Raw genomic sequence first — 16,110 nt, 5'->3', positions numbered from 1 at the left:
ATAAGTGAACCAACCTCCACAAAGAAGCACACTTCTACACATTTTACTGCACAATTACTGTTTATTTGCTGAATTTAACAAATTGGAACAAATGTGCCTGTGTAAAAGTTATGACAGATTTAATATTTTCTACTTTATTTTCTCCAATATGTTAAATTCAGCAAATAAACTGTAAATGTTTGCACTAAAATTAGCAGAAAAATGCCATATTTAAGTGTGTTCTCTGTAGAGTATGTGCTAACTTATTTTCACTTAGAAAATCAACAATACATGTCATTTGACTGGGGCTGTTCAAGCCTTTACATACTGTATATCATTCCTAAAGGCACAGTAAGAAGTCTGTTTAATTCTAATGGACAAAGAGATGTCGAAAATGGCTTTGAAAAAAGGAATTATGACTTTTTTATGTAAGTAAAACCTTGCAAAAGTGGACCTCAGCGAAAACAATAACATACCAGAAAATGTAGGATATGGGCCGTTTTTTGGTCACTGAATACTTCTGATGTCTTCATCATTACTCAAAAATGTGGAAAACGGTATCAATAAAGAAAATGAGTAGATGTGTCCAGACTTTACGTGTACTTTGTGTGTGTTTGGAATGCTGTGGGCATCGCCTGCAATCAAGTCAAAATAAAAGCTTACTCTGAGCTGGGTGTGGAGGCAGTGGGCCTCTGAGCGTTTTGATTGAATGACGGAGGGACGTGACTGACCACATTTACACGTTTCCTTCAATGTTTTTTCTGCTTTCTTAAAGCAGCCTTCCTCCCAGACGCTGTAATGCCTCTTTCATTAACACAATATTCACTCTCTCTGCGTCGTGCCAATCCACCACACCTCACAAAGTCTTTTGTAGCCAGATGTTTTATTTTTTATGTTCATACTGAAGTTTAAAACTTCCTTTTTGCACCATTCATGTCCTCAATCCAAACCTGCAAACTTCACATGACTTTCCACTCACTGTTTGCTTATTTTACAGCTATTGAGGGCCTGAAGAGACTTCAGTTAAAGTAATAGTTCAGTGTTGTTCAAATCCTTATCTGCTGAATCTGTTGCATATGGTCTATTATCTTGTGCAATAGTTTTGAGAAAACCAGAACAGAAAACCAGTTAATTCAAAAAATACTCATAGTAGAAATCAGTGGGCAGATGCTGGAAGCTTTCCATTGTCTTCTATTATGAGAGTGTTTTGAGGGGCCTATTTCACAGAAACTGAATTTTCCTCACCAGTTTAAAACAAAAAGGTTTGATGTAGTACTTAAACATTGTTTATTTAAAACTTATCATTCACTTCCAACTCTATACAGTCCACATAAGGCAACTAAGCTGCTAAAACAACCCACAGAGGTCATGAAAACCATTGCAATTACACATATCTGGCTATTCAGCCTATAGCAGTTTAGTTCCTCTCACTTATGTTAAAGTTCTAACGAGTGTTTCAGCCTGGACTGCTTTTTGAATGAGTCACAAAATGGCAACTAATCAGAACAGAGCCCATTTACATATATCAGTCCTAAAGACACAGTAGCAAAAGCAGCCTGTTTCATTTTGAGGGATAAAGAGAGGTTGGTAAACGGTCATGGAAAAATGGCTTATGACTGTTTTGGGTACACAAAACCACACAAACATCATAAATGGACCAAAGAAAATGCAGAATATGAGGCCTTAAATGACCTCTTGTTGTTGCAAAAGCAGTCTGGGCTATAACTTAGGGAAATTATTGTCCTCAGTAATCAGTCATTGTTGGTCCACACACAAATACAGCCCAAGAACTTTCAGATTAATCCCAACTTGCCATGAACATCTATTAGGTTTTAAACTCAACCTGAAACTGACAAACTTGCAAACCTAACCCAACCTGATCCATCATCAAGTTTTGAGTCACAAACTGACCAGAGTCTCCGGAACCCAATTCGGCCCATCGTCAGCCAAAGTGCCAAATAAAACCTGACCAGACTACGCTATTAAACTTCCACATAGCACCGATAACTAATAGCCACCATAGAAAAAATAACAATGTGATAAATAAAAAATCAACTGTCTAAAATTACAGTTAAATTCTGCTTTAAAAAATTATTTATTTAGGCAATGCTTTCTAACAACATCCCAACATTTTTAATCTGCACAAACCTTCCATAATGCGCAGTTTATTTCCCACATCTCCAACAGGAAGAGATCATCAGAGGCCCCCCAAACTATAAACAATAACACATAACAAAAACATTTATTCATTAAACTTTTTCTGCAGGCTTCCTAGTGGCCATCTCCCAATTAATTCAACTTAATTTTTATTTATATATTAATTATTTTTAATTCTGTTATCAGACTAACAAGGACACCTTTTTCTCTGTGTGAAATGTTGTGAATGTTGAGCTGCTAGCGAGCAATGAGTGGGAGATAATGTATGTATGTGACTTTACTGAGCAACAGGAATTGTTGGTGATCATGATTTCTTCCCATTTTCTTTAAGGCCAAACTGATAATGCAATATGCAATGATACTGCGCACATGAAAGTGTAAACACTATCACCACTATCACTGCACCATCTGAAACATCTCATTTAAAGTGCAACAACAGAAACCCCATGAGTCGATAATATAAAACTGGGCTGACAGCAGATAAAACTTCTTCAATTCTTATAATTATTTAGTTTCTTCAACAGACATTCAATAGCTGTTTGTTAATCTAATGTTTGTATCTGCAGGAGACTGTCCCAAGTATTTGAGCTATTTGTGGTCTGATGCCTATGAGAGTCAGAGGCCCCAGGTCAGTGACCCCACTGGTCTTCATCTCTGCCAACCAAACCAAACATGAGCAATCAGGTCCTGTTGGGCTCATTACAAGCTCCAGTCGCTCAGTCCAAGTCAAGTGTAGAGTTTCTGAAACACATATCCAATTCTCTAAAACATTTCTCATAATCAGAGAAAATGTCTACATTGTTTTTGTTTCTTTCACGCACTGTTGTGCTTTCTGGATCCTCAGAACAGTGCATGAAGATGAAGTGAACGGCCAGACTAATTTTCTGGAGTTTGTTACTTGGACCAGTGTGTGATGCGATGTGGCAAGTCAGATTGTTGTGTGGACAGCGTGAGGGGAACAGTGGAACAGCAGCAGGGGCTGATGCACACACACAGAACATTCTGTTACAGCGAAGCACAGGATGACTGTGGGCTTCTACAGAAAATGGTGTGTGTGTATGTAAAAGTCATTTGCCACACTCTGCAAAACTGCCAACACACACTCCAAATCAGATCAAGGCCATGGGAAAATGATAGCAGGCCAATCGAATTACAGCTCTACATGACACGGGTGTGCGTTCATGAGTGTAAAGTAGCACTTATAAAAGCTAATGTCAATATTAAAGGAATGCGAAGGGTAGGTGGAAACATTTACATCTAGCTTGCTGTGATTAATAACCTTAATGATTTACAGTTTGGTAAATATATTGTATACCTACTGGCTACTTTATTACCTTGCAAAAGTCAAAGACCACCTTTCATTTATTAATCTTCAAGTCAAATTGGCCATTAAGAAGAAGTCATTCATTTTTCAGGAGATATTTCTGAAGAGATTCGATATAAAATAATCCACTTGCATAAGGAAGGAGAAAGTCACAGGACAATAAGTGAAAAACAGGAGTTTCCAAAACTTTTCATTTAAACAACCGAAGCTGTAATAAAGGCAAAGAGTGGACAAACACAAAATACATACAAATGTGATATTAGATTTAGTTGTTGGGGCTTCTGTGTAATTTCCTGTTAAATACATATTTCCTGATGCTGAAAATAAATATCCTGTATTTATTGGTCATTTTGACTGGAAATTAAATAAAGTTTATGGTGCTGTCTCAGTTTTGCACAGGACTGTACCTAATAAAGTGACCAGTGAGAATACTTCTACTTATGGGCCACTTTATTAGGAACATTCATTGGCCATTTTATAAGCTTCCCTTACCTTGTTGGATCCCTATATAGGTGGACAGTTACAAACTATAGCATCCCTGTTGTCATGCACAGTTTTTCAGATGTTAAGCAAGAGTGGAGCTTGATTTTCTCCTCTCTCTCTCATCCCATTCCCATTCATTGTTGGTCAGTTTTTGACCCCAGGACCACTGCTGTCCAGATATTATTTGGGTAGTGGATCATTCTCAGCATAGCAGTGACATTGACATGGTAGTGTGTGTGGTGCTGGGACAAGTTTTCACATTCATCAGTGTCACTGCTAGACTGAGAGTGGACCACCACCCAACTATCCAGCCAAGAGCAGATCTGTGGTCAGAAACTGTGTAGACACAAAAAAGCATTTAACAGATAAGCTACAGTCTCTAACTGTACACCAGCCAGGTGGAGCTACAAGGTATTTGTGCTGGCAGTAACTCAGTGTTTGACTGTGATACTCTTGACCTCCGTGAAGAAGTGATAGGAGTCTTTCCCTCCTTCTCTCCCGATGCCTGAACACTTCATGCCCCCGAACGGGAGGTTCAAATCTCTGATCATCCAGCAATTGGTCCACACCATCCCAGCCTGCAGTTGCCTAGCAACCCGGTGCACTCGCCCCACGTCCCGCGACCACACCGTGGCTGCCAGGCCATAGCGCACGCCGTTAGCCCTTGCTATCGCTTCTTCTTCCTGGTCAAAGGGGGTCAGGCAGGTGACAGGGCCGAATATCTCTTCCTGCATCACTCGGGAGGAGTCTTTTACCCCGGTGATGACGGTGGGCAGCATAAAATAACCACCCGCATTTTGCGGTGGCAAGTTAAGAGTGTCGACACCCTCCCCACAATGCACCTGGGCTCCCTCTGCCCGTGCCAACGACACATAGCCTCTGACCTGAAAAAAGGGAGCCAAAGTTAAAACGAAAGTTGTGAGAGTAAACTGGAATTCAAAGGTCTGCCAAGCTTAACATTAACCAAGCTATTTTCTGCATGCTTTCACAAGAAAGATCAGTACCAGTATCAGTAAACAGTGTAGCACCTTTGAATATTGCCGTTGTCATAACAAAAACCTCATATCACCAAAACAGTAACTTAATAGGACAAGGGAAAAAAATCATACTTAAACGTAACATATGCTAATGTAATGAGATTTAACAAAGAGTAATTTTGTGATGACGTTTTCTATTGCATTGATTTACACACAATGTAAAGTGAAGCTGGCATTTTCAAGCATATGGGGGAAAAAAAAGAAACCCAATACTCTTCAGGGGGAACCCCTAATTCTATCTTAAGGGCTGTTCCATTACTATAGCTCAAATACGATTCCCTCAGAGGGGCTAGGGATCAAGTGCACACAAAAGTCGACTTTCAGTATCAGAACTTGCCCAGAAATCACTGCGATCTGTCAGAATTCCCTTTTTAAATTCCAAAACAATGGCTGGCCAAGCTGTTTACAAGCCCTAGCAATAAAACACTTTACACTCTAGCTTGCCCACTAGCAAGCTAAAGGCTATGCAGATAGCACCAACAAAAATAAAGGCAATAGATTGCAACAGTTGTGGGTGATACAGTGATTCACATACTGGTTGAAATTGTTCTTATTGTATTAATTTTGTTATTACCTTTGTACAAGTATGCCAAAAATAAACACAGATAATGCAACATACATACAGTGCAAAACAAGCCCCTGACCTCCCATGTAGTGAGTTGCAGTCTGAGGCAAGATCAGTTTGATGTTGAAGGACATCAGAATGTAATGAGTTAAAGAGGGGAAAGAGAGTGCAAGGAAAAGCCAGTCTCTTGGGGTTAGCTGCTGGCCATTAGCTGGCTTTCTGTGCTCACTACCTACGGTGCCCCTCCCTCAGTCAGCCACTTCAGGCGGTGCTGTGGTCTCAGGCTTCAACCTAAAGGGCTCTGCAGCTCCTCAGCTAACAGTGACAGTGTAAATGGCTTGTAATTACCAAATTCCAGCACCTTCTGACGGCCACAGATGAGCTTGAATGTAAAAAAACATTCAAGTATGTATGACACCATTTTTGCCAAGCTCAGAAAAGTGCTTTACACACACTCGCCTTTGTCTGGTTAGTGTTTGAAAGCATCTGTCTGTATATGAATCATTTCTATTTTTACTACATCAAAAGCTTAAAGCAAAGCTTAGAACTAGAAAAGGTAATTCTTCACAAAATGTGCATACAGTATCTCAAAAAAAAGTTTGCATTGCTAGAATATCAGCTCCCTGAGGCTAACCTAGTGGAGGGCGAGTCCGCTCTGGATGAAAAAAAACACTCCTCACTTCCTCATCCTCCTTTGGTGCTGAGTTGGCCACTTCTGTAATGTAGGTATGACCAGAGCCAGTTTATGGGGATCCTGGCCACCTCCTATTCTTCCCATTATATCAAAAATATGACCAAAAATGCCAGAAGGCACTAGCGTGCAAGTCCTAAATGAATGGGGACAAATGGAGCTAAACGGCTAAAAACGAAGAGTTAAAATAATTTCTCACCACTTGTCCTGGACCTCCCTTTAAGTTTAAAAAGTAGAAGGTCGTATTTCACTAAAAAAACAAGGAACACTTACCTGTACAGTTCTTTTTTTCTACAGTAAACAGGTTTTGAGCAGTAGAACACTAGAGTTACTGCTACTGAGTGTTGACTGGCCAGTGTCATGGCTTAGTACACGGACATACAAGAAGCTCCTTTATAAACTCCTAAAACTGGAGTTCAAAAATATAACTGCAGTGTTTTATGCTGTTCTGTGATCACGAAATGAGTGCATTTTTCTACAGAAAAATGTTTAAATGTGTAAAATGCCCCATATTAACCCATTCATTTTGGACTGACTCTGGAGTGCCCTCTAGTGTTTGACAAACCATAAAGACATTACCGAGTGGCGATTCTCCTCTCTACAAATTCTTTGGGTATGACACTTCTAAATCGAAGTTGCTGAGGGTGTGGCAAACATCATATTGAAACAGATCCCAGATATTAATATAACAGCATCAAATTATAGATGATTTGAACAGTTCTGTTGCTGCAACTGTCTCTTGAGTTTCCTATCCAATTAATAAATTCTCCATCTATTTATCAAGGAGGAGAAGAAATATATAAGAGAAGGAATAACCGTTCTTAACTTTAGTGTATATCAATGCAATTTTATAACAAGTACTTCTGGACCATTTCTATTTGTCCAAATAAGAAAGCTGGCGTTTTGAAATGAAAATTATACGTTAAAATAAATGTTACGAGCTCTTGATCTGACAGCAATTATATGTCTGAACTTATATAACTGTAATAAATCTTGCATGGAAAAGTTTGGGTGCCCCTGGTCGAATGACATTTTGTTGATTTTCTAATATTTCTTCTAATAAGTTACACATCCTCTACGGAGAACACACTTCTGCACATTTTAAATTGCACAATTACTGTTTATTTATTGAATTTAACACACTGGGGAAAAAATAAACATCAAATGTGGCCCGTGCAAAAGTTATGGCACATTTTTCTATTTGTTGTTTTTTTTCAGCGAATAAATAAAAATTGTGCTTTACAGTTCCCCATTGGGTTGCTAATATATTTTACTTGTGCTAATATATTTTACTTAATCAACAAAACAAGTAATTTAACCAGGGGTTCCAAACTTTTGCATATGACTGTATAAGGACTAATCAGATATAACTGTAATATAATTTTATATACAAATGTCATGTTGACCTCACAGCTCTAAACTCATTCTATAACATTTCAGCCTTCCTGCTGCTGAGAACAACCTGACATGTGTATGTAACACCGATAAGAGTGATAATGCTGTAATATTGCATTGTCTGACCTTCTCCAAGTGCTCCTTGCTCACTAGTGCACCGTTGTTGTTGGAGGGGTCAGAGGGCACGCCAGTTTTCCACTGTCGAGCCGCGTCCACAAACTTTGCCAGGAACTGTGGGTAAATACTCCGCTCAATAAAGATCCTGCTGGTACACAGACAGATCTCTCCCTGCCAGAGAGAAGAGAGGGGTGATGTAGGACTGATGGAGCATGAGCGCCTCCACGTGGCAGTGTATTTTATAGTCAGGTAACTGATTTTTTTTTTTTAAATTGTCACTTCAATTTAACAGAACATGACAAGAACAGCAAACAGAGCATTCAAACACAGAAACAAACAAACAAACAAAACAACAATAATTATTCCCGATCAAGTGAGTGTCTCTTGACAGTTATTGTTATTTACACGTTATTTCTTCAAATTACTGTTTCAGAGGTTCACAGACATTTTGAGATTTATTTATTTATTTATTTATATATATATATATATATATATATATATATATGTGTGAGTGTATATGTAAAATCGCCAGTGAACTTATACATATCTTCTGAGTATATATATATATATATATATATATATATATATATATGAAAAATCGCCAGTGAACTTATACATATCTTCTGAGTATATATATATATATATATATATATATATATATATATATATATATATATATATATATATATATATATATATATGTGTGTGTTGTAGACACAGACTCTCAGTTCCTATCACCACCACTGTAAAAAAAAATCTGACCGCAAGTTTCTCTACAACACTTACAGTATTTCACATCAAACCAATCTGAATGACTTTGTTTACATCTAAACAACCAAATTAGGCAAAAATTTTGAAAAGTCAGTGGAATTCCCCTTTAAAAGTCAGTGGAATACCCCTGGCTCTTCTGATGCCTGAAATGACAGCGAGCTAATCAGTGGCTCTGAGAGTCAGTGTGAGCTGTGTGTCTGAGCTGAGTTGAGTGAAAGGGCTCACCTGATTGGAGAAGCTGGAGCGCACGGTGGTTCTGATGCACTCCTCCAGGTCAGCATCAGCGAATACAACAGCAGGGTTTTTGCCACCAAGTTCCAGCGAGAGCTTCTTACAGTAGGGGGCGCTGCGCTCTGTTATTACTCTGGCTGTAGCTGTGCTGCCGGTGAATGATATTAAAGGCACATCAGGGTGGGCCACCAGAGCATCACCCGCACGCGGACCAGTCCCAAACACGATGTTGACCACACCAGGTGGAAAACCTGAACACACACCAACACACACAGAAGGAACATTTTTAGAGGAGTTCAGTAAGAAGAAACAGAAGTGTAAGGAATTCCAAAGTGTGGAGAAAGGAATTCCAAAATTGAAAGAAGTTCATTTGATATTGTAATTTTTCTAGCTACAGCACAAAGCTACAGGTCACACACACACACACACACACACACTCCTCACCGGCCTCCTCCAGTAGCTGACACATCATCCAGGCGGTGACTGAGGTCATCTCACTGGGCTTAGCCACCACAGTGTTGCCCAGAGCAACGGCTGGTGCAATCTTCCAGGTGAGGAGGTACAGGGGCAGGTTCCATGGACTGATCAGACCAGCTATGGAGAGACAGCAGTGTTATATCACTGCATTATTACTGCCCATTGTGGTTCTCTTTCTCTCACTGTATAAATAATATCCTCACGTATATATAATATCCACATGTAGAGGGAGAAATCTCATAACACTCACTCTCCAGTGACAAGATTTAATTACTATTCTTTAGAAAGCCATTTAAGTCATCATAAAACCTCAATTTTCAACATAGTTAGGTGTCGTTCGCCTATTTTGATCCAATTCAGAATTACTTTTAAAGTTTGCAAAAACTTTGGAATCATTTGCCATTATTTATTTATTTATTTATTGCATTTTTGGCATAACACAATGAAGATTTAAGTAATACAAAATATTCTCTAAAAGGTCATTTCAGATGTTTCATTTATAATTAATATTTTATTGGAAGGTTAAATTTATTATAACTCTTCTCAGTGCTATACAGCTATGTCAGTTATTTTAGAATTCCCATAGCTTTGTTCATCATTCTGGACAAATCTTTTTTTTTTTTTTCATAGCATTCTGCTAATTACTGGACACTTGTGAAGTATGAACTTCATTTAAACCATGATTCCAAACTTTGTGTTGTTTATTATTATTTTACCGTAATCAATTTTAACATTCCAAAACTGATGCAGTTGAATCGCCATCTTCAGATGATTCAGATGAATGACAACATGGCTTTAGAGGCCTATTAGAGCAGCAACAGACTGACAGAATCACATTCATTCTCTCTATTAAATCAGCTGGAGGGCAGTACATGTAGAAATGACTTTCTGACTCTCTGCACACCACACACACACACACACACTCACACACTCTTACCCACTCCCACCGGGCAGCGGATGGTGTAATTAACGCAGCCCATGTGGTCCATCTGACTGCATTCTGTAGTGTGGTACAGGATGGATGAGGCGAAGTATCTGAAGTTATATACAGCACGAGGGATATCAACATTTCGGGCAGCGGTTATCGTCTTCCCTGAGACAAAAATAGAAACAGGTGGAGGAAAGAGAGCAGAGAACAATCTGGATCATTAAGCACAAAAAGGGCAGACACTCATTCTTACAGGCCCCGCTGTGATATAAAAGGGCAGATATCCTAGCAGCAGTGACCCCTAAATACAGCTTTAAAGTGATGGTTCAGCCATAAAAATCTAATTTACTCAATTTTCCCCTTGCTCCAACTGCAGTCAGTCAGCCAAGACGTGGTTCAAAGTTTGCTTCTTTAGTTTTGCACTGGAGCTACGAGGCTAACGTAGCTAATGAGCAATGGCAGCTTTTAACATAGTGCCACAGTCATAACTTCACTCAAATTTCAGTTAAGTAATCTCAAATAGACTTGCTAATGTGGTTTCTGACACCATAAGACATACTGAAGTCTATGAACACAAAAAACATATAGGCAAAAATTCAGGCTTATGCTGATTGTTACTACGGTTTTTAGCCTTTTAGTCATTTTTGCTCTACAAGAAACCACCCCAGATAGCAAAAGAGTGGTGGCCCAGTTTAAGCCCACTTTTAGGGGAGTGCGGGGAACAAACTAATGCGGGGCACAATTTAACACAGGCTTTTTACGATGTTAAACAAAGTCAAGCAGCGTGTGCTTCTGGCCACATTACCACATTTCCTAGACACAGTCTCCCATGAAAATTCAGAGCAATTCATCAGTGTTTTATTAAGATCTGTGCCAAAGAGTGTTTTCAGGGCATGTAGGTAATTTTTTTCAACACACATTTTTTCGGTTACATAGCTGTTTGTGTAAATCACAAAATCCAACCTTATATTACTTTAATCACCATCTTGTTGCTGACAATGTAGCAGAGTTTTGAAGCAGGTGACAAGCTCACAGCAAGTGCTAGCTAGGCGTAAGTTCAGCCTCCGTACTGCTGGGTTAGCTGTTACACAGCGTTACAACTAAGTCACCTTTAGCGAACAAAGGCAAATAAAATAAATGTTGTCTTTTTGTTCCATATGTTTACACAGATGTTAAGATGGAAAAGAAAAAAAAAATCTGAAAACAGGGACTTAATTAGTATTTTTCAGATGTTACTATTTTGGTTTTAAATAAGTATATTAATGGAATTGATGTTAACAGCTGGTAAAACTGTAGATCTTCAGAAACAATGCTCCATATTTTACTGATGCGTCATGATTTTCCTTTGCTGTCCTACACTGGACAACAAATAAATTGACACACAGTCTCAAGTCAGTATTCACATATAATTTAATGTGTGTGTTTATCTATCAATTGATCTGTCAGTATGGCTTAGAGATAAATAATATGTAATGCAGCATGGTTGGAAAATATATTTGTTTCTAACAACATAAAATTATACTGAACTTTGTACTAATTTGTCAGACTTTTCTAGCAAGTGTTACAGCAAACCTTCTGTCTGTTACAGTTAACATCACACTTTCCATCACTTTTAGTGGAATTGTACATGAACAGTAGGTGCTATAAACAAGTTCAAGTGTTTGTTTGTAGCAGAGATGTATATGTTGTTTGTATGAAAACATGATCATTCCAACTTCAATATTTTTAAAATTATTGAACAAAAAACAAAATGGTTTAGGTTGTGCTCTGCTCTCCCCTACTACTTTCATCCGGCCCACATATCGTCATGAGATGACCGTTATGAATTCACTTGAATCCAGGTGCTGGAAAATTAAGTCAGCCACAAATAATTTTAAACGTATTTTAAACATAATCATTTAAATTTAATTCGGTTGTATGATATTAGTAGGATATTTAGTAATGTTCCTAGTATTGAGACAGATTGTGTTAAATCTATTTTTTTTTTCCCTTAACAAAAATTGCTACATAAGCCAACATACAATCATTTCTCTGCCAGATGTGACCCAGGACTGTTTAAGGACATGTGGCCTACTTTTGGCTCAAATGCAGTTTGCCTGTGCTGACAGCAGGCCTGCAGTGCCATGTATTCGACAGAACATTACTTATTGTTAGCCTTGAAGCGCAAGAAGCAAACTTCAGACACCAAACATAACTCACCTCATTATGGCCAGGGGAAAACTGCGTAAATATGATTCGATTGGCCCTAATTTTAGGAGGTTGGGTAAAAAAAAATATAACAATACAAAATACTTATCATATCTTTAATGTTTATGGAGCTAATCTTGCTTGTGCAGGCTATAGTGTGGAGTGTTGAGGCTTACCCTGGTCTTTAGACTCAGCCTGGGCAAACTCCTCCAGACGAGCCTCCAGCAAGTCAGCCAGTTTATTCAGCAGCCGAGCTCTCTCTGCTGGACTCTTCGCTGACCAGCTAGGAAACGCCTCTTTGGCTGCTGTCACTGCAGCCTCCACCTACAGGCAAAGGTTCTTACGGTGACTACACACACAATAACCCGTGCATTATGATAATGACCTCATTACCATTTATTAATTATTCTTGCCACAAGAAGATTCTCCTCTTGTTTTTTAGCATGTGTTGTGAAGTAACACAGTTAAGAGGTGGAGTATAAATGTCATTAGTGGGGAATTCCACCAATTTTTCTACATTTTTCTATAATGAAAACACAGAGATGTAAACAGTCATTTATGTGGTTTCATGTGAAATGAAACAGTGATCTCAAATAGACTTGCAGGTGCAGCTTCTGACACTGTATGACTGATATCTATGAAAACAGGAAACGTATGGACCCAATTCAGGCATAAACAATTCAACATCAGAACTGGCAGTTCTCCAAACAAGATAAGATGTCCAATGATGTTGCATTATCAGACATTCATTAGTGAATAGTTCTCTGTAATCAGAAGGTGATTCCACCAAATTTTTTGCATAATTAAATCACTGAGATTTAAACACATTGATGCAAATAGACATTGTGGCCCATTTCCTTTCACCACTGTGAAAAAAAAAAAGGTTTTTGTAGAACAGCACATTTTACATCAAACCACTTAGAATGACTTTATTGACTTATCAATTGAATTAAATAAATAAATATAATAAATAATAATAATACTATAATAAATAAATAATACTCAGCTGCTGTTGCTCATCCCTCTCTTTTTCGAGCTTTGGCATTGTTTTATAACAAAAAGAAAAGAGTATAACAGCCTTCAGTTCTTAGGCTGGATGTACTAAGACATCCGTGCACTGCAGTTCTAGAGAAATTTTAAGGTTACTGGAACTTTCATTTTACTCACGATGTTTTTTGGAAGCCATGTTTATGTCTACTTTAAGGGGAATTCCACATATTTTTAAAATGTCTGCATACATAAATCACAGTGATGGTGATTGGAAAAGCTCCCTCACAGAAAGTTGGTGCATCAAACGATTAAGAATAACAGAGACGTCTTTTTACAACAGTTTTGGCCTAAAATTATGTTCAGAGAGGTACATACAGGTCGTTGTAAGGTTTTGGATAGTAAATGAAATGGCTATATTTGTGCTGTAGACATGACCCCTGGTTCCTATCACCACCACTGTAAAGTTTCTCATTTCACATCAAACCACTCTGAAAGACTGAATTATAAACATTTCGGGGGAAAAAAAAAGATGAAACTTCTGTTTAAGTCCTTATTTCATTTAAGTAACAGTACTTACAGGAAGGTTTCACCCATCTCTGGTGAATTATCACAGCAGTGTGTGGACAGAAGTTTTGGATGCTGTATGTGCAACAGAACTGTTTGTGGTAAAATGGACAATGGGCTAAATTTCTTCTTAAAACCCACAGTTTTTTATGAACATTCTGACAATGTTTTCTTATTCAGGATTTGTTCTTAGGTAAGAACAGAATCTGCACACTCAAGAGCACAAAGGTGCAAACACGTCATGAATCTGGCGTAGTTTCTGTAGGACATTTTTCAGGAACAAATCTGAGAAAAAAAAACTTAGGAAGATATTAGTGAATGAGGCCTATTTCTCTTATATTAAACAACGCTTGTGAAATATTGTACCATGTCGAGTCAAACACACATTACCATCCCCTCAGTTCCACTGAGTAAGAGCTGTCCTGTACTGAAATTACCCATAACACAACAGTAAATGTGCTGATTAAATAGTGGTTTTCTTTTATATTAGGTAAGTACAATGCATTACTTTTCCAGTGTGGACTCTGAGCCGTTTCTTGCTGCTGTTCAATCATCAGCTGTGTCCACAGTCATCACTTTGTTGACATGGTAAAGTCTGATAGGGCAAAGGTGCACTTGCTGCCCCTGCAGGCCAAAGCCATGACTCTGCAGCAATCTACAGAGTTTACTCATTAATTAATCTGCTTTCCTACAATTTCCAAAGTTATTTGACTCTATTCCAGAAAACACATGGATAAGTTTCTTGTTTGCAACACTAACTCCAGCTAAATCATGCAAGTGAATTTAAGCTAATCACAGATATGCAGGCCAAACTTCACTCACCTCTTCAGCTCCACTGTCCGGCACTCTGCAATAAACTTCTCCAGTAGAAGGGTTGAATGAATCTATGTGTTTGCTGCATGGCAAGAACTTTCCACCAACGTAGTTTTCCAGCACGAGTTTACCCTGGTTTGACATTGCTGCAGCTGCTGGGTTTTATTTGGATGCCCAAAGCAAAAATTAGTGCCACTACAAGATAAAGGCACTACGCAGTCGGGACGAAATGCACCTCTGCAGCTGGTTCAATATCAGCTGCAGTTGCCACCACACTTTCGCAATCAAAGTTAACGTTTTGCACCCCTCCTTTTTCCCCACCCATATTCCAACCCCGCCTCCCCTGTGATTTGATGGTAGTTCACTCTCACATGCATGTCACCGATTGGCCAACCTTGCCACTGCACCGTTTCAAGTTCAATGGTTTTGTACAAATGACATACAAGATGGAAAATGGTACCAGAACTTTTAGAGAACATCACTGCATTAGTAAGTAAATAAATATATCAGTAAACAAACAAACAAACAAATAAAACAGGCTGAAATAATTTAGATTTTCACAGCTCTGAAAGCAAGAAAAGAAGGTTTTTGGGGAAGAAAATGATGGAGTTAAACACTCGCCAAAAGCACTCAGACCTTTAAAATACATGGCATTATAAAATTACCTAAACTGGCTGTAATGATTTGAGATAAGCATGAAAATGATATTTTCATTATATTCATTAAATATATTGTTATATTCATTAAATTATATATATAACAACAGTCATAGACAAAATGTTAAAAAGAGCCTAAATAAAATAAAAAATGTAGCTTGAGGAACATAAGTATTATGAGAAATGACAAATTATCAGAATCACAATTTTGCAAAGTTAATTATGAAGGACGCTTGCTTGTTTTCGGTTAGCTACTATTCTGTGATTCTTTTTTTCCCCAACATTTGTACATAAACCAGTTGGTTTTGGAGCCTTATTTCCAGTACACTTATTACCTGAGTAGAAACATTTTTGCTCTGTTTCAGCTCCACACATGCCTGAACCGTATACCTGGTACAGGTTTTGTAGAAACCAGGACAGAGCAAAAACGCAGAGTGGCCAGAGGTGCTCCAGTGAGAGTATACTAAGCTAATCGCTGCCAACAGATTTTTAGGAAAACATCTGAACTCAATGTTACTTAGTTTTCACAGAGTGCTGTAGATCTACAAATGCAACATGCAAAAAATGCTTGAAGTCAACAAAAACAGAAATTCCTAATGCTTTTCCCTTCCATACTGCAGTTTTTTCAGAGCGATACACAATGACAGGGAGGGTTTCTGAGCTAGCTGAGCGTTTTCTCTCCATGTCAGGTCGGGTGGTGGGAGGGGGAGGTGAAACATTGCATTATTGGTTAATATTTTTCCCA

General features: G+C 38.3%; 1 protein-coding gene across 1 annotated transcript; it reads right to left on the bottom strand.

Annotated features, from left to right (window-relative positions):
• Nucleotides 1–486: 486 nt before the first annotated feature.
• aldh8a1 (aldehyde dehydrogenase 8 family, member A1) lies at nucleotides 487–14,995 on the bottom strand. The gene is made up of 7 exons (XM_036590726.1): nucleotides 14,719–14,995; nucleotides 12,519–12,666; nucleotides 10,165–10,320; nucleotides 9,195–9,344; nucleotides 8,745–9,001; nucleotides 7,758–7,919; nucleotides 487–4,827 (listed from the first exon to the last, which is right to left on the bottom strand). The coding sequence occupies exons 1-7, from the start codon at nucleotides 14,851–14,853 to the stop codon at nucleotides 4,375–4,377; spliced, it is 1,461 nt and encodes a 486-aa protein (XP_036446619.1). The 5' UTR covers nucleotides 14,854–14,995; the 3' UTR covers nucleotides 487–4,374.
• Nucleotides 14,996–16,110: the final 1,115 nt, after the last annotated feature.

This window comes from Colossoma macropomum, unplaced genomic scaffold (genome assembly GCF_904425465.1).
Source record: "Colossoma macropomum unplaced genomic scaffold, Colossoma_macropomum, whole genome shotgun sequence".
NCBI classification, from domain to species: Eukaryota; Metazoa; Chordata; class Actinopteri; order Characiformes; family Serrasalmidae; genus Colossoma; species Colossoma macropomum.
The sequence above is the reverse complement of the archived record's forward strand: the minus strand, read 5'-3'. Positions and strand labels throughout refer to the sequence as shown.

Excerpts from the sequence above, each read along its gene's own strand:
- aldh8a1 (XM_036590726.1), bottom strand. The coding sequence starts at position 14,853 with ATGTCAAACCAGGGTAAACTCGTGCTGGAAAACTACGTTGGTGGAAAG. Across the intron at positions 9,002-9,194 it reads TCAGCTACTGGAGGAGGCCG|GTTTTCCACCTGGTGTGGTC; the intron begins GTGAGGAGTGTG and ends GTGTGTGTTCAG. Across the intron at positions 4,828-7,757 it reads GCAAGGAGCACTTGGAGAAG|GTCAGAGGCTATGTGTCGTT; the intron begins GTCAGACAATGC and ends CCCTTTTTTCAG.